Source organism: Stenella coeruleoalba (assembly GCF_951394435.1).
Source record: "Stenella coeruleoalba genome assembly, chromosome: 9".
Taxonomy (NCBI): domain Eukaryota; kingdom Metazoa; phylum Chordata; class Mammalia; order Artiodactyla; family Delphinidae; genus Stenella; species Stenella coeruleoalba.
Window position 1 is genome coordinate 64,822,877 of NC_137155.1, and position 19,496 is coordinate 64,842,372.

Consider the following 19,496-nt stretch of genomic DNA (forward strand, 5'->3'; position numbering starts at 1 on the left):
GCAATGATGAGAAGGCAGAGGACCTAACAGTGATTGTAGTGACTTTGGTCACTGACTAGTTTCACAAAGAGGGTCTAGTCCATAAACTTCCAAATAGAAACTCACCAGACTGCCAGCCCCATAAGTGCAGGAACCATCTGTCTAGTTTACCTCTGTATTCCTGGTGCTTGGGGCAGTGCCCACTGTGTTGTGAAAACACAATAATGTTTGTTGAAAGGATGGACGGCATTTAAAGTTTAGGTTGGATAGTAACACTATTAACCAAAAGTGGACCACTGATGTGGCCATGCTGTGTATATGATGGCTGTGGGACAGTAACACTGAATACCTTCTATATCCCAGATACTGAGTAGATTCCGAGAATACAGAAAAAGCAAGGCTCTGCTCACTAGAAACCTGACAGACAATTGAAGTTCACTGTGGTAAATTCTAGGTATGGGTATTCACAAGGACAGAGCAAAGGGAGCACCTGAAGGGGATCTGAATGAGCTGTCGCCAAAAGAGATAGCTGTGGGCTATAGAACTTTCCTAGGGAAGGTGTTGGTCAGGTGTGGGAATAATATCTGAACTGACTACCTGCCTAAATGACTTCCTCCCACATAGCTACACTGAGCACTCACTATTTTTTTTTTTGTGGTACGCGGGCCTCTCACTGTTGTGGTCTCTCCCGTTGCGGAGCACAGGCTCCGGACACGCGGGCTCGGCGGCCATGGCTCACGGGCCCAGCCGCTCCGCGGCATGTGGGATCCTCCCGGACCCTCCCGGACCGGGGCATGAACCCGTGTCCCCTGCATTGGCAGGCGGACTCTCAACCACTGCGCCACCAGGGAAGCCCCTCACTATTATTTTTAATTTTACCAGAACTGCATGGAAAATACACAGCAACAATGCAAGAATGGAGAGAGGAAGGACAGGAAAAGAAGAAACTAGCAGTTTGGCATTCTCATCTCTCAAATTCAAGTTTCCATGTTGATTTTTCTCTCTATAACAATCAGCTGTGGAAACTGCTGTAAACTTGAGTGTTACTTTGGTACCCTCTTTTTGTCTCTCAACCTTCGCTCCTGCTTTTGACCTGTTAGACTCAGTGGCTTATATCTACGCCTGGAGACGGCGTGGGCAGACCAGCATCTGGTGTTGAACCATGCAGGTGAGTGCTTTAGCTCCTGTTTGGGAAAATGAAGGTGGATACTCTTGACCCATCATTTACCACTGTTCAGATTAAAAGCATGATTTTGAAAAACCTGCACAGGCATACAATTAGTGTAAATGAGAAGTTTAATTTCTACGTTTAAATAATTAAGTATATATTTTAACTCCTGACCCCCAAGATCTGGTATTTTTGCAAGGGGTATTTGGAAATTTCACTTGGGATCCTCTTACTTATCCCACCTCTTCTATTGGAGTCCCAGCAAATGGCTTCTGACGCTACCATCTCATTCTGAGTCCTCAGTTTATCTAGGGCCCCTCTTTGCCCTCCATCCCCCACCTCATCTCAACATTTGGTACCCTCAGTTGGCAAGAGGGGGACCTGTATGACACGACCTTATGTACTTCTTTTCTACCTTTGGAAACACATCCCTCTGTAGGAGTGTGTTCTCGACTCCTTTTTAAGATAATTTACACTTTGCAATTACAAGATAAATATTTTCTTTTAAATCCAAAAGGACTTGGAAGTTTTTGAGAGATTCCCATCTAATGGTACTCTTCTTAGCTTTCCAACTCTGTTTCCCATCTGCCCTTTAATTTAAAATGCCTAAATCTCATTATGCCTAACTTAAAATGTAGGTAATTTCCTTCTAATTGGACATATGCTAATAAAATGGTTACTGTGTCACTATCAAATCCCTCACATAATCCACCATGGAATATGGAATTCAGGTCATAGGAACCAGTTAGCAGTGCATACAGTGCCCCAAAGTATAGTTAATGAAAGGGAAAAAAATTTCAAAAGTCATTGAATAGAGTTATAGAGAGCAGTTAACTTAAAGAGTTGTCATTATTTTCATGTTCAGGGATGGCCTGCAGTTGAACCAAGGGACTGAAGTACATGGGGGTGTCATGTACAGCATAGAAAATATTGTCAATAACATTGTTATAACTGTGTATGTTGACAGATGGTAACTAGACTTGTCGCGGTGGTCATTTCAGAACGTATAAAAATATCGAATCACTATGTTGTATACCTGAAACTAACATGACATTGTATGTCAATTATAATTCAATAAAATATATGTATATTAAAAGAAAGGAACTGATGTGTCTTACCGCTGTCCAGCAGAAGAACCTATCGACTCTTTGCTTCTCATAATTGAGAAGTTTCGCACATGTTACACATTCAGAGAAAGATGCATTGACTCTAGGAAGACTTTGGTAATAAGAAGAGCCCTAAGCCAGACCCTGCACACAAAGGAACCCCCAAGATGTATATTTACTATTGTCAAGCTTGTCCCAAAATTATTCGTAAGACTCAATCTCAGTAAATATCATGTTTTATAAATGCTCCAGTTATAGAGAATGTCAAGAAAGCAAAACATGTTAGCAGTGTTCTCAACCAACTAAATCTACCAGTCAACTTTTAAACAGATTTTAAACAGTTTAACTATTTCTTATGGAAATTACAAGAACAGAGTCAACAAAATCTAGTTCTTTCTGGATGACTCAGGATCCCCGTATAAAACCACTTCATAAGGAGGCACACCCAGGCTCTTAGTGGCAGTCCCTGGAAATGAACCCCTTTACGGCCATCCCTGTTTTCTCATAAAAGTTGCACAGATGCTATGCAGCTGGGACCACTAAGATGGCACTCTGAGATGGATGTTCTGTTAAGTTAATCACTAAATCCGAGGGAAAAGCCTGAAAATGTTTTGCCGTCAGCTTTGTCATGAGTATCCTTTTCTTTTTCAGAGGGATTTAGAGTCCTGTGTCACCTGGTGCTTGCTCCAGGCCAGACGGTCCAGGGCTCACAGCCCGCCTAGCCGCGGTAATGTTCCTGCCCCACCTCACAGATGAGGAATCTGAAGCTGACAGGGCTGAGTCCCTTGCACAAGGTTATCCAGCCGGCAGTGGGGGACCTGGGCTCTTGAACGATCAGCGTGCCCCGCCTCTGAGATTCAGCTAAGCTCCCGTATCACCTGCAGTACATCTTTGGGCAGGCTGGGGAGAGCGTCCCTCACCACTACGAACCTGCACAAGAGGACTGCCTCCTCACATAGGAATTTGTCCCCACTGTGGTCAAAATCCCCTTTTGCAGCTAAAGTTCAATGGCTCCCCTTACAGAGGTATGGGGAAATCTATATTTATAGATATTTGGACTAACTACCTTGGGAAATCAAAGCAGCTCAATTATACTGCACAACCAAGTGCAAATTACTATTTGTTGAGATCAGCACCTCCCATTTGTATGTGGCAATTTACAAAGCCCACCTTTGAGGGCCTAATTCTCACTGTGATTCAGGGAAATACCACTGCTATTATTATCATTATTGTTATTATTGCTATTCAGCGTACAGATGGGAAGGGACTTGACAGCTAAAGGACATGCTCAAGGTCACGCTGCTGGCGAGGGACCATGCTGGGACTGCCAGCAGACTCTCCTGCTTCTCTCAGCCTGGGTTCTTTCCTCTCCACCTTGCATTCTCAATGGGGCATGGGACAGTGCCCCCAGGGGTGAAAACTGGTTCTTGGAGGAGCAAAATTCTTAGTCTTTTAACGTATAAAGCGCAGATGTACACACATTATATAAACAGATAACGACATATCTGCATAATTAAAATTGCAGGAGGAGGGTGATTAGTGGAAAGATGTCTACAAAACCTCCTTAACGCAAGAGTTGGAGAAATACTGCTTCACACCACAGCAGCCTCCCTGTCTTGGCTGGGACTGTTACTTATAATTAATACATTTCTTCTTAGAAAGTGTAGACACTGGGGTCTGTTTGAAAAGATAACTCTTGAAAACAATAGATTAGTGAAGTCTGTCTCTTTCTTGGTCTTTCCACTGTCTCTAGACTGCATAATCGATATTGATGACGACGTGCCGTGATTTATGTCCAACAGAAACTGGCAAGTTACATGAAAAAGGGTAACACTACCTTCAGTGGATACCTTAAACACACTCAAACATACATACACACACACACATACACACACACACACACAAACCATTCGCTACCTCTCCCACGGGAAACATCAAAGGAAAAAAATAAATCAATTCATGTTAACACATTTGCTTCTAGAGGAGATTCCATTTCCTGCGTTCCAAACCTAAAGATCTTTGTGAAACATGAGAAGCTTTTTGAATAAATACTTGTAAATGGCCTAGACAGCTGAAAAATGGATAACCTCATACGACATGAGGGCCCTTTAAAAGACTTCTCCTCTACTTAAATATTCATGTTTCAATTAAAACGTACACCTACTTTATTAACCACACCAGGCCCGGGTTCAGATCAATAACAGCAGCACTAGATGGAATTCTAATGAAGATAAACAACGCCGAGTCCTCCCCAGCTTCCCCTGGGCACAGAGGCACAAAGCCTCCTTTCACAACTTGCTCCAAGATATTTTACAGTCACCTGCCTCATGCAAATGAAGAGCTTCATGTTTATTCATGGTGAGAGTTACAGACCACCTTTCATTCCCTAGGCCAGCTCAGCTAACAGAGCGCCCTCTGCACCACTACGCAGTTGAGCTGGCCTAGGAAGGGGACTTCTGAATATCTAATTGTCCCCTGAAAAGCATGCATAGAAAGTCAGTAAGCTGGAAGCAGTTTGGGGAGCAAACATATTTCCCTTTTTCATTCATGCGATCCCTGCCTTTGAGCTTTCAAACAATCCCTTTTCTATACCACACCATAATCCATTAGATGTGACGAGTTAGAGGTTATTTTCCAAGGATAACCTTCCAGGGGACTTCTCAGGATGTTTCCTCCGTCCTGTGTCCTGCTCTCCGATTCTTCCTACTGAATTGATATTTTCACACCCATTGACTCGGAAGAAGCTGGTAAGCTTAGCCAGAGGCAGCTGCAGCTTTGTTTGATGGGCCTGGGTTCTCCCCGTGCACAGCCTCTCCTCTTTGAAGGGATGGGTTCTCATCTGTGAGCCTGAGTATAAACTCTATCACGTGCGCTTTGCTTCTTATGCTGCCGGGTAACGTTTCAAAATAGTGCTTTCACTCTAGAGTGACTACATTTTTCAAATCATTAGTTTCTTCCGTTTTGGTAATTTGAAAGCATGGCAAAGTCATTTGATCTTGGTTTTTAATGCCCATTCTGATAGTATCTGAGGTAACACTAATGCTATGAGCAAATATCTTGATGGTATCTCGAAGGCTCAGCCATCCCTGGAGAGGTCTGGGCAACTAGGTAATTGCAGGAGAGGCCTTAACTCTTGCCAGCCATTAAGTACATGAAAACTGTGGGACCTGCTGATTTTTAGGCTGCTACTCATGGCTTGTCACGTGGAAAACCAAGGTACTTAATAAAGCTGTTTGGAGAAAGACACCACCAAATTTTCAGCTGAAACCTTATTTCCGCCAAAGTTAAATGAGTTGTTTAATTCAGTTCAGAACTTAACTGGGGGTACATAGACAGCTTCACTTTTCTTTCTTCCCTTTTTCTTAACATAATGGCCAAAAAATGTCTTCTTGTGAAAAGGGCAATTTACTCATATTGTATAGACAGGATCTATCTTATTACATACAAAAAGAACACGTTACAACTGCATACAATATTTTACTTCCTCAGAGTCTTTTTACATTTATTACTTCAATTTAAGATCACACCACCATAAGAGACAGCGGTGGAATACTGATATCCACTTTTTTTTTTTAAACTTTCAGGCATACAGCTCCTGAGTAGAAGAATCAGGAATAGAGCCTGGGCCTTGCAGACCAACAGACACACTACTTTACCAATGCATGCCACGAGTTGGTGACGTGTTACGTGTGTCAACTGATGGTAATTCTACGGACACAATTCACTTTTACTGATCAAATGTACCTTAGTGAAAATCTTCATCGACAGCATTGGCTCCACCCCAAGGATTTAATTGGCACGTGGTGCAGTTGGGCGCTGGGATAACAGGGCTTTCAAAAGCCCCCAAGGTGATTCTAACGTATAGGCAGGTTGAGAAACGCTGCTACACACAGGTACAGATTTTGACGTGTATACCCTATTTGAATTTTTAAAGTGGAGCAGTCAGCCACAAAATCATTAAATGAGATTCCCATACCTGAAATAGCCAAATCACTTGCGTCCTCTTTCCTAAACCCTGTCCGCGCTCAAAAATAAAGGCTTCAAGAGACCTTCAAGATGGTGGAGGAGTAAGATGTGTAGATCACCTTCCTCCAGACAAATACATCAGAAATACATGTACATGTGGCACAACTCCTACAGAACACCTACTGAATGCTGGCAGAAGAACTCAGACTTCCCAAAAGGCAAGAAACTCCCCACGTACCTGGCTGTGTGGCTGACAGGGTCTTGGTGCTCCGGCTGGGTGTCAGGCCTGTGCCTCTGAGGTGGGAGAGCTGAGTTCAGGACATAGGTCCACCAGAGACCTCCCGGCTCCATGTAATATCAAACGGTGAGAGTTCTCCCAGAGATCTCCATCTCAACGCTAAGACCCAGCTCCACTCAACGACCAGCAAGCTACAGTGCTGGACACCATGTGCCAAACAACTAGCAAGCCAGGAACACAACCCCACCCACTAGCAGAGAGGCTGCCTAAAATCATAATAAGGCCACAGACACCCCAAAACACACCACTAGATGCGGTCCTGCCCACCAGAAAGACAAGATCCAGCCTCAACCATCAGAACACAGGCACCACTCCCCTCCACCAGGAAGCCTACACAACCCACTGAACCAAGCTTAGCCACTGAGGACAGACACCAAAAACAATAGGAACTACGAACCTGCAGCCTGCGAAAAGGAGACCAGAAACACAGTAAGTTAAGCAAAATGAGAAGATAGAGAAACACACAGCAGATGAAAGAGCAAGGTAAAAACCCACCAGGCCAAACAAATGAAGAGGAAATAGGCAGCCTACCTGAAAAAGAATTCAGAATAATGATAGTACAGATGATCCAAAATCTTGGAAATAGAATGGAGAAAGTACAAGAAATGTATAACAGGGACCTAGAAGAACTAAAGCGCAAAAAAACAATGATGAACAACACAAGAAATGAAATTAAAAATTCTCTACAAGGAATGAACAGCAGAATAACAGAGGCAGAAGAACGGATAAGTGACCTGGAAGATAAAATAGTGTAAATAACTACCACAGAACAGAATAAAGAAAAAAGAATGAAAAGAATTGAGGACAGTCTCAGAGACCTCTGGGACAACATTAAAAACACCAACATTCGAATTTTAGAGGGTCCAGAAGAAGAGAAAAAGAAAGGGACTGAGAAAAGTTTTGAAGAGATTATAGTTGAAAACTTCCCTAATATGGGAAAGGAAATAGTCCATCAAGTCCAGGAAGCATAGAGAGTACCATACAGGATAAATCCAAGGAGAAACATGCCAAGACACATATTAATCAAAGTAACAAAAATTAAATACAAACAAAAATATTAAAAGCAGCAAGGGAAAAACAACAAATAACATACAAGGGAATCCCCATAAGGTTAACAGCTGACATTTCAGCAGAAACTCGGCAAGCCAGAGGGTGTGGCAGGACATATTTCAAGTGATGAAAGGGAAAAACCTACAACCAAGATCACTCCACCCAGCAAGGATCTCATTCAGATTTGAAGAAGAAATTAAAACCATTACAGAAAAGCAAAAGCTAACAGAATTCAGCACCACAAAACCAGCTCTACAACAAATGCTAAAGGAACTTCTCTAGGCAGGAAACACAAAAGAAGGAAAAGACCTACAATAACAAATCCAAAACAATTAAGAAAAGGGTAATAGGAACACACATATCGATAACTACCTTAAATGTAAATGGATTAAGTGCACCAACCAAAAGACAGACTGGCTGAATGGAGACAGAAACAAGACCCATACATATGCTGTCTACAAGGGACAAAATTCAGACCTAGGGACACATACAGACTGAAAGTGAGGGGACTGAAAAAGATACTCCATGCAAGTGGAAATCAAAAGAAAGCTGGAGTAGCAATTCTCACATCAGACCAAATAGACTTTAAAATAAAGACTGTTACAAGAGACAAAGGAAACTACATAATGATCAAGGGATCAATCCAAGAAGAAGATATAACAATTGTAAATATTTATGCACCCAACATAGGAACACCTCAATACATAAGGCAACTGCTAACAGCTATAAAAGAGGAAATCGACAGTAACACAATAATAGTGGGGGACTTTAACACCTCACTTACACCAATGGACAGATTATCCAAAATGAAAATAAATAAGGAAACACAAGCTTTAAATGACACAATAGACCAGATAGATTTAATTGATATTTATAGGACATTCCATCCAAAAACAGCAGATTACACTTTCTTCTCAAGAGCTCATGGAACTTTCTCCAGGATAGATCATATCTTGGGTCACAAATCAAGTCTTGGTAAATTTAGGAAAACTGAAAGCATATCAAGTATGTTTTCTGACCACAACACTATGAGACTAGATATCAATTACAGGAAAAAATCTGTAAAGAATAAAAACACATGGAGGCTAAACAATACACTACTTGATAACCAAGAGATCACTGAAGAAAAGAAAGAGGAAATTAAAAACTACCTAGAAACAAATGACAATGAAAACATGACAACCCAAAACCTATGAGATGTAGCAAAAGCAGTTCTAAGATGGAAGTTTATAGCAATACAATCCTACCTCAAGAAACAAGAAACATCTCAATAAACAACCTAACTTTACACCTAAAGCAAGAAGAACAAAAAAACCCCAAAGTTATCAGAAGGAAAGAAATCATAAAGATCAGATCAGAAACAAATGAAAAAGAAATGATGGAAACAAGAGCAAAGATCAGTAAAAGTAAAAGCTGGTTCCCTGAGAAGATAAACAAAATTGGTAAACCACTAGCTAGAAAAAAAAGGAGAAGATTCAAATCAATAGAATTAGAAATGAAAAAGGAGAAGTAACAACTGACACTGCAGAAATACAAAGGATCATGAGAAATTACTAGAAGAAACCATATGCCAATAAAACAGACAACCTGGAAGAAATGAACAAATTGTTAGAAAAGCACAACCTTCCGAGTTGTGAACCAGGAAGAAATAGAAAATATAAACATACCAATCACAAGCACTGACATTGAGACTGTGATTAAAAATCTTCCAACAAACAAAAGCCCAGGACCAGATGGCTTCACAGGCAAATTCTCTCAAATATTTAGAGAAGAGCTAACACCTATCCTTCTCAAACTATTCCAAAATATAGCAGAGGGAGGAACACTCCCCCACTCATTCTACAAGGCCACCATCACCCGACACCAAAACCAGACAAAGATGTCACAAAGAAAGAAAACTACAGGCCAATATCACTGATGAACATAGATGCAAAAATCCTCAACAAATACTAGCAAACAGAATCCAACAGCACATTAAAAGGATCATACACCCTCCACAAAGTAGGCATAGAGGGAACTTACCTCAACAATATAAAGGCCATATACGACAAACCCACAGCCAACATTGTTCTCAATGGTGAAAAACTGAAACCATTTCCTCTAAGATCAGGAATGAGACAAGGCTGTCCACTCTCACCACTATTATTCAACATAGTTTTGGAAGTTTTAGCCACAGCAATCAGAGAAGAAAAAGAAATAAAAGGACTACAAATCAGAAAAGAAGTAAAGCTGTCACTGTTTGCAGGTGATGTGATATTATACATAGAGAATCCTAAAGAGGCTACCAGAAAACTACTAGAGCTAATCAATGAATTTGGTAAAGTAGCAGGATACAAAATTAATGCACAGAAATCTCTTGCATTCCTATACACTACTGATGAAAAATCTGAAAGAGAAATTAAGGAAACACTCCCATTTACCACTGCAACAAAAAGAATAAAATACCTAGGAATAAACCCACCTAAGGAGACAAAAGACCTGTATTCAGAAAACTATAGGACACTGATGAAAGATATTAAAGATGATACCAACAGATGGAGAAATATACCATGTTCTTGGATTGGAAGAATCAACATTGTGAAAATGACTCTACTACCCAAAGCAATCTACAGATTCAATGCAACCCCTATCAAACTACCACTGGCATTTTTCACAGAACTAGAACAAAAAGTTTCACAATTTGCATGGAAACACAAAAGACCCCGAATAGCTAAAGCAATCTAGAGAAAGAAAAATGTATCTGGAGGAATCAGGCTCCCTGACTTCAGACTATTCTACAAAGCTACAGTAATCAAGACAGTATGGTACTGGCACAAAAACAGAAATATAGATCAGTGGAACAGGATAGAAAGTCCAGAGATAAACCCACGCACATATGGTCACCTTATCTTTGATAAAGGAGGCAAGAATATATAACGGAGAAAAGACAGCCTCTTTAATAAGTGGTGCTGGGAAAACTGGACAGCTACTTGTAAAAAAAATGAAATTAGAACACTCCCTAACACCATACACAAAAATAAACTCAAAATGGATTAAAGACCTAAATGTAAGGCCAGAAACTATCAAACTCTTGGAGGAAAACATAGGCAGAACACTCTGTGACATAAATCACAGCAAGATCCCTTTTGACCCACCTCCTAGAGAAAAGGAAATAAAAACAAAAATAAACAAATGGGACCTAATGAAACTTAAAAGCTTTTGCACAGCAAAGGAAACCACAAATAAGGCGAAAAGACAACCCTCAGAATGGGAGAAAATATTTGCAAATGAAGCAACTGACAAAGGATTAATCTCAAAAATTTATAAGCAGCTCATGCAGCTCAATATCAAATAAATAAACCCAATCCAAAAATGGGCAGAAGACCTAAATAGACATTTCTCCAGAGAAGATATACAGATTGCCAACAAACACATGAAAGGATGCTCAACATCATTAATCATTAGAGAAATGCAAATCAAAACTACAATGAGGTATCACCTCACACTAGTCAGAATGGCGATCATCAAAAAATCTACAAACATCAAATGCTGGAGAGGGTGTGGAGAAAAGGGAACTCTCTTGCACTGCAGGTGGGAATGTAAATTGATACAGCCACTGTGGAGAACAGTATGGAGGTTCCTTAAAAATCTAAATATAGAACTACCATACGACCCAGCAAACCCACTACTGAGCATACACCCTGAGAAAACCATAATTCAAAGAGTCATGTACCACAGTGTTCATTGCAGCTCTATTTACAATAGCCAGGACATGGAAGCAACCTAAGTGTCCATCAACAGATGAATGGATAAAGAAGATGGGACACATATATACAATGGAACATTATTCAGCCATAAAAGGAAACGAAACTGAGTTATTTGTAGTGGTTGCATGCACCTAGACTCTGTTATGCAGAGTGAAGTAAGTCAGAAAGAGTAAAACAAATACCGTATGCTAACACATATATATGGAATCTAAAAAAAAAAAGCAGTTCTCATGAACCTAGGGGCAGGACAGGAATAAAGACACAGACGTAGAAAATGGAGTTGAGGACATGGGGAGGGGGAAGGGTAAGCTGGGACGAAGTGAGAGAGTGGCATGGACATATATACGCTACCAAATGTAAAACAGATAGCTAGTGGGAAGCAGCCGCATAGCACAGGGAGATCAGCTCTGTGCTTTGTGACCACCTAGAGAGGTGGGATAGGGAGGGTGGGAGGGAGACGCAAGAGGGAGGAGATATGGGGATATATGTATATGTATAGCTGATTCTTTGTTATAAAGCCGAAACTAACACACCACTGTAAAGCAATTGTACTCCAATAAAGATGTTAAAAATAAATAAATAAAGGCTTCAATGAAATAATTATGGGGCCACTTGCGTGCCAAGGTATCCAGCTCTGGTTTAGCTCTTCCCATGTCAATGAATAAGGCATGCTCTGAAATATTGGTAATAAAAGGCAAAAACACACAATACAAACTCAATGGTCTGAACCAATGGATTACTCTGCGGAGACTACTATATCGAGAAACTGTAAGAAAGTACGTTTCAAAGAATAAATATTTTAACCACTCTCTAATTCTACTTCTCTTATATAAATAAAAAACATCGCATCTGCTGCTTCCCCAGGCCTGGAGGAGCAGGAAGACAGCTGCTTTTCCAAACACTCACTTCCAGCAGCAACATTAACTACCAAGCACTAGGTATCTACCAACTAATGTCCCCATCAAGGCAGGTTGTCGAAGAGATTCCTGTGTCTGCTGGAATCTGATATTGTTTGTTGGAAAAAAATCACAATTTTAGAGTGAGGGATGCTGCTTCTCCAGTAATGAGCTAAAGAAGGCAGATAGCTAAGCCGTTCTTACAGAACCCTGGGTCTCAGGTCAACAATTAAATCCACCATCTATGCTTCCATTCAAAGTGGTAAAAGCCTGGAAAGATGTCCAAGAAAGTTCAAAGAAACTGTGTCTCATGTTGGGCTCTTTTAAGATACTTCTGAATTCCCATTTGGACAATCTTAGCAAACAAGAAAAACATTAAATCTACCAGTAACACCAAACCCACATTTGTTCCTAAATTCAATCTCTTCTGCTACCAAGTTAATAACAAGAAGAAAAGTGAACTGATTAAAATTTCAGCTTCTCTCTTTTCCAATTTATTATCTGGTAAAGCAAAAGGTGGCTGATAGGCAGCAGGAAAAAATCAGAAAAGACATTCTTCACATTGAACTAGAGGCCCTCACACAGGGTCCTTTTTTTTGTTAAGGCCGAAGAGACAAAAAAGAGAAGTAAAAGAAAAAGGACATAATTATATCTGAATTTGAGCAACCACTAGCAGAACTCTGCAACAGGTATTATGCTAGTCTACCAGCCAAAAGAACAACAAAAAACCTCATCTGTCCATGTTTCATTAATTTAAACTGATACCCACAGCTACAAATCTAATGTACTTACAACTTAAATACACATTATGGTAAGCAGAATAATGGCTCCCCGTTGATGTCCGTATTTTAATCCCCATAATCTGTGAATATATTTCCTTTTATGTCAAAAGGGAATTTAGGTTGCAGGTGAAATTGAGGTTGCTAATCAACTGACCTTAAAATAGGAACGATTACCCTGGATTATCCAGGTGGTCCAATGTAATCACAGGGGTCCTTACAAGTGAAAGATGGAAGCAGAAGAGGGATCAGAGTGATAAGTAATGTGGAAACGACTGAACCTGCAGTTGCTGGTTTTGAAGATGGACAAAGGGGGCCATTGAGACAAGGAATGCAGGCAGTTTCCAACCTGGAACAGGCAATGAAATGAATTCTCCCCAAGAGCCTCCAGAAAGGAACATAGCTCTGCTGACACCTTGATTTTAGCCCTGGGAGACCCATTTTTGGCTTCTGAATTATGGAACTGTAAGATAATAAATTTGTATTGTTCATGCCACTAAGTTTGTGGCAATATGTTCCAGCAGTACTAGGAAAGTAATAATACACGAGATAAAAAGTACATCACTGATAAACTCTTCTGGTTACAAAAGGAAGGCATGCATAGTATTAGAAAGAGGAAAGCAGACACAGTTAATGTAGAAAATTGAAATGCCTTGTCATACCCATCCCTGATCCTCCTCTGATATCCATTCTTAACCAATGAATGGACATGTGGAGTGGGACCCTCTGCCTCTCAGGCCTCCAGATGCCTGCCCACGGCCATAAGCTACCACCCCTACTCGGCAGCAGATGTGTAACATCACAGCTGGTTTACAATCGTCCATGGCAAAAAGATGGCACTAGGGCCACAGTGAGAAACTGTACTGGAACCTGGCTCTGAGATCTTGCTGCAGGAAGTTTTTGCAGCCATATAAGTTAATTACAAAAAGGTTTCAGCATGACCCTTTGGGGGGCTTGCCATCACCTAGCAGGACCTCACCCTGAGCAATGAGAATATCACCTCCACCAACCCGAGCACACAGCCATCATGAATAACACGGACCTGAGAGCCACGCTCGTCTCCTCCCTGAAGCCCCTCTCAGCAACTCCAGACGGAAGCCTCTGGTCTCCTTTGCTAACAGTGTATGTATTCTTGGGGCTTCATGTCCTAAACTTGTAAGTTCTACAGAAATTAAGTGTCTAAGTACTCATTCCCTTGAGCCATTCCTTTGCAGGAATTTGGTAATGTTTTCTATATACCTTATCTGTGCATAGATCAACAGCAATAATATTTGATTTTATTATTTACAGAAATGCAGATTTCTGTAATTCTGGAGAAGCGGGATGAATGAAATGCCCTCAGCAGATGGATAGCTCAGTGCCAGAACACATGAGTCAGTGAAGTCTCCTTCTCTTGGAGGAGTAAGTGTCCCAGGACACAAGAGCTGAGGACTGGATGGCTTTCAGAAACAGTGCAGTACAGGAAGAGTTGAACTGATCCAGAAGCAACGTGGCCATAGCAATTTCAGAGACTACTGATTTAACTTTCCCCTTTTTTTTTTGTGGCCTGATTGAACAAAGGTCTCTGTGCTCCTTCTTCCCTCTCTCCCAAGGATAATTACACCTGAACTGCAAAGTCCCTCATAATCAAGTGAAGTACACTCAGGAGGCTACAGTTAACAATCATAAGGGAATTAATGGGCTTCTTTCCTCCACCTCCCCTCCTGACTCACGTCTGACCTTGGCTCTAGTTGCTCAGACACTTGCAGCTCTAGCATGCAATTTACAGATCAGTGTTTTCCACAGAGGGGAGTCCCTGGGGCCTATTTCAATGAGTTAAATAGATGGCCCAGACAAATATATAAAAGGACTGAAGATCACTTAGGCCCGTATACAGAGTAAAAAAACAATAAAAAAATTTTGTAAAAGTGATTATAACCACAATGAACAGCAACAGGATAAACACGAAGATGTAAAATAGGGCATCAAAATCACAAATTGTAGGGGAGGGGAGTAAAAAATGTGGATCTTTTAGAATGTGTTTGAACTTACACGACTGAACGTATCAGCCTAAAGCAAGTCAATACAGTTACAATACTCGAAAACCATGGTAACCACAAATCAAAAACATGCAACAGATTCCCAAAAACGCAAAAGAAAGGAACTGAATAGGTGGCTCAGAATGACTGGGATGGAATGGCGTTCTCTGCTACAACTGCAGCTAAGATCATTATATTGATGGAGACCGTCAGGTTCTAACCTTGGGGAAGGCTTGGGGAAGAGTGTCTTCTTCCCAATTTTCTTTCTTTATAACCAATATTGGTTCAAGATGCCATGGACCAGAAATATGGTGGGAAAGAAGAACCAGATATAAGTTCAGAAAAAAGAGGACTGGGAGGCAAAGACCAACAAGGACATCGAGTGACGCTGGAATTCAGGTATTATGTTATGCCCCAAGCACAAACCCATGAAGGCCCCACGGGATGACTGTGAGACCAGACACTTAGACGCTTAGAAACAGTTATGCCCCCCGTTACCAGGTCAGCAGGCATGGGTGATGGGGCCAACCAAAGCCAGAGTCACATATAGTAGCAAACCAGAAGGATTAAAGACCTAAGCATACCTGTCCCAACCATCAGTTATTACTAGCCACGTCATGATTGCTAACAAGGCTTTGATCCAAGGATAAAGACTTCGTTTATCTTGAAAAGTGTCCACGATGCTTCTGCTTCCTTTAAGTTGGTCAGCACTCTTCTCTCCACCCAACATTCACTCACAAACAGAACTGTGAAATTCACACTCTTCAAAAAAACCAAATGCTTTCTGTAAACCAAGACATGTTCCATATAAACTTACTCAGCTCCCTGAAAGAGGTCTTGCATTTTAATACTCGTTGTGACAGAGCAAAGGGCAGTTATCTCAACGCAGCCATAACCCACAAAGAAACCAAGTGACCACAGCAGCCTTCCTCATCTCATTCTCTCCCTGGCAGCCACCTGCACAGGTGGAGTGGAGGCATTTTCCCCACTAGATCTGTAATAACAAGGCATCCCAGACCAAGGCTTTTAAAGGAAAAAGTTCATCTTATCAATATTGCTCAAGAAAGGGTCTCTGCTGGTGGCCCCTGCTTAGTAAGCCAAAAAGAACAAAGGGGCTCCAAACTTATCCCTAGAGCGATAAGAGCATCGCTGGCACCCAGCTTCCTGTCTGTATAGGTACGCCTTTCCTTCTCCAACCTTAACGTCACCTAAAATCACAGTCGTCCTCATTCTCCTTCCACACCCAGCGAAGGGACCATGCAAAGGTGGGTGGGCCTCCACCGGGCACACAGGAAGCTTCTGTCTCTGCTTCAGATTCTCCTTACCTTGTTGAAGTCTTCAGAGGTTGCCCTCATTTCCTTCCATGTCTTGTTCAGGAGCTGGATACAGATGCAGAAAAACTCCTCGAAGGATCTGTCGTGGGTGAAGAACATCGGGTGGAAATCGTTGCAGGTCTCACTAGCTGGAGGAAAGAGGAGGGAAAGAAGGGAGGAAGTGTGAGAAGGGAAATGAAAGGATACAGACACATGCTCCAAAGGGAGATGACGAGAGGCATATTTGGCTCAAGCCACACTGGAAAAAAAGGCATTTTGAAAAGGCAACCAAAGGGTAGTCACCGTGAAACTTCACAGTTTAAGGTCAGATGGTCAGACCTACCCTTAGGCGCATATTTTGACCGAAGGAAGTGAGCTCCTAACTCACTCCATGATATGATCCTTATGGCTTTGGTCCAGGATCCATGGTGTTGAATATGGGCTCTGCATCTGCCTTCTTGACCTTATAAAGGTTATTCAAACTGCCGTGTCAGTCACAGCTCTTCCATCACCCTTAATTTCCTATTTCTCAACAGAATAACTGGCAGAAGATGAGTTTTCCCGAATACACAATTAATTGCAACTTTGAAAATAGCATCCTTTATTTCTCCAGGGGGCTTTTTTTCCTCTTATGGCATTGAGTAGGGGATATTTGAGATCATTAACCTCAGACACCATTAACCATTTGTTTTACATTCTCAGACACAGATGGCTGGAGGTCAAAGCAACCCAAGTGGCTTTGAAGGCTGCAACTGGTTCGGTCCTGGACCAAACCCTGAAGTCAGTCAGACTGCCTTCAATCCACCCCATTACAAAGCTTCCTTAGTAATGGTCAGACCCAGTGCTTTGAGTTCTAGGTATGGCCACCTCTCTCCTCCTTCCCAGACCAGTACACCAGCCCCTTCATTCTCAGCTCTCTGTCAAGCTGACCTTTTTATAGCCCTTTTACGTACATTCATTTGATCTTTAGAACGCATCTTACTGTTTATGTCTTAAGGGATGAGGACTGGAGCCCAAGTAAGTGGGCTTTGTGACCCCCCAAAACAAGATTCTAAATTTTATTTCTTTAAATATAAGCTGTTACTTACAGTGAAAGAATTCTGATTTTAATTGGAATCTATTTAAAGACCAATGCGTCTTCAAGACCCCAAATGATAGAATTTTAAGCTCTGGAAGCCCAGGAGAGGAGGATGGAGTGGGGCGGGAGTAGGGTTTACAGCAGAGAACTTCTGTACTTGGGGAAGACCCTGGTGCCCATCGTGTAGTTGAACATGAATTCTACTTAGAGAGGATCCTCGGGTGAAGGCCCCTGGTGAGTGAACCCTGATCAAACCTAAGAGGACATGCTCTACTTTGGGGGACACACTTATACACAAACCTCTTCTATCTTCACACTTTATCATAGTAAATTCTGTTTTCTTCCAGAGAAGGTAAGGGCATAGGCTAGCAACAGCTTGCAGTCATGCAGAAAAGGTTTGGGTCTGAGGGCAGAAGGTTTGAGTTCAAGTCCAGCCCATGACAATGAGAAGCTAGTCACTTCACCTTTCTAAGCCTTGATATTCTAAACTAAAAAATGGAAATGAAACCTCCTTGCCTTCTCTGTAGGCTATGGAGAGGCTCAAATAACACGATTCACAGGAAAGTGCTTTGAAAGGATAAAAGTTGGAGCAAGGCGGTGGTGATAACAATGAATGTCGTGCCAGCATATTGTTTCCAGGAACATAGGCTGTTTTTTGATTCCTCCAATTCTTAAGTCAAGCCTGTTACATCTCAGAAATTAGAGGCAAGAACATATAAGTTATCCCACTCCAGCTCATTACCAGTAGAGATGGCAAAAGTGACATTCTGACCTGATACACAAAGCTATTTAAGGAACTTGAAAAGTAAACACAGGATTATGTGTTTGCTGCCCTGGGCAATGAGCTGTCACTTTCATAAGCACTGAAGCCAATAAAATTTAGCAGTCTACAGGAGCACTTTAAACCACTATCGCCATACAAAGCCTCATTATTAATCACATTATGAGGGTATCTTTTGGGGGGCTAGTGTGATTATATGTGTATTTTATGCCCTAGTTAAAGTTTTATGGGACTACTGGAGCTGAGCTAGCCAAACAAAACTGCGACCAACAAGCCCGTCTCTTGTTTGGGTGAAGAGGGAGGGAAACAACATCGTTAATAATAGGGATCGGGGCGGGGGGGCGGGGGGGACAGAAGATTGTGTATAACTCCCCAAGGGCTCTACAGGCGTTATCTTCACAGCAACCCAGGAGGTAGGCACGATGCTTATCCTCACTGTATATATAAGACAGGTGAAACCTGGAGAAATTAAGCCTTCCCTCACAAGCCTTTTTTAGGTGGCTCCACACGAGCATTGGAAACCCACAGTTTAGTTGACACAGCAGCCGCTTCCTGCCTTAGTTGATATCAAGAGCTCAGGGCATTTCCTTGTTATTGCTACTTTGAAAATTAATTTCTCCACCCACACTCCTAGATCTCCTTGGATTCCTCCTTCAACAGAAACCAGCATCCCGACCTGCAGCCCAGTGGGGCTCACAATAAGTGCCCAGCCAGCACCTGTTGATGGACAACACCTGGCCATGTGACAGTACCAACAATGGCCATGCCACTGTCACCAGCCACGTGCCAGGCACCATTACTGTTACTTATTACATCAAGCCCCTAGGAAGATAACATCAATTTCTTTTTATAAAATTAGAAATAGGAGAGTTAGAAAATTGTCCAAGGTCACGTGGCTTTCAAGTGGCAGAGCTGGGTTTCAAACTCAGGTCGACTTGGCTCCAAAGCCCATCATTGTTGCAGTGACAGGACCAGGAATCACACCCAACATTCTACACCAGAGCCAGTGTTTTCAACCTCCACATGAGGATGGCTTTGCCATCATCCTAAGATTCTTTGAGACTCATCCCTTGGGATGAGGAACGGGCAAAGAGCAAATCAAAACAATTTGTTCCTTGACATGTTACAAAAGAAACAATGAAAAGACTGATATATTTTGGGATTTTACATCCTTAAAAGGATGTTCCTGTATTAGAGGCAAGGAAAAAGTAATAAGTATTAATACTTTTTTCCTCAAAAACATTCAAATTGCAGATATTCAGGATTGAGGATGATCGAGCAGGAAGGACTGGACCAGATTATCTGATTTGTTTCCCTC

General features: G+C 41.7%; 1 protein-coding gene across 10 annotated transcripts in view; it reads right to left on the reverse strand.

Moving 5' to 3' along the window:
* The window catches only part of ELMO1 (engulfment and cell motility 1), a 777,407-nt gene that overhangs the window by 165,079 nt on the left and 592,832 nt on the right, over nt 1-19,496 (reverse strand). For all 10 annotated transcript variants that reach the window (XM_079930925.1, XM_079930920.1, XM_079930924.1 and 7 more), the window contains one exon: nt 16,332-16,468. In XM_079930925.1, coding sequence (XP_079787051.1) covers nt 16,332-16,468 — 137 coding nt within the window. The remainder of the gene's footprint in view (nt 1-16,331; nt 16,469-19,496) is intronic.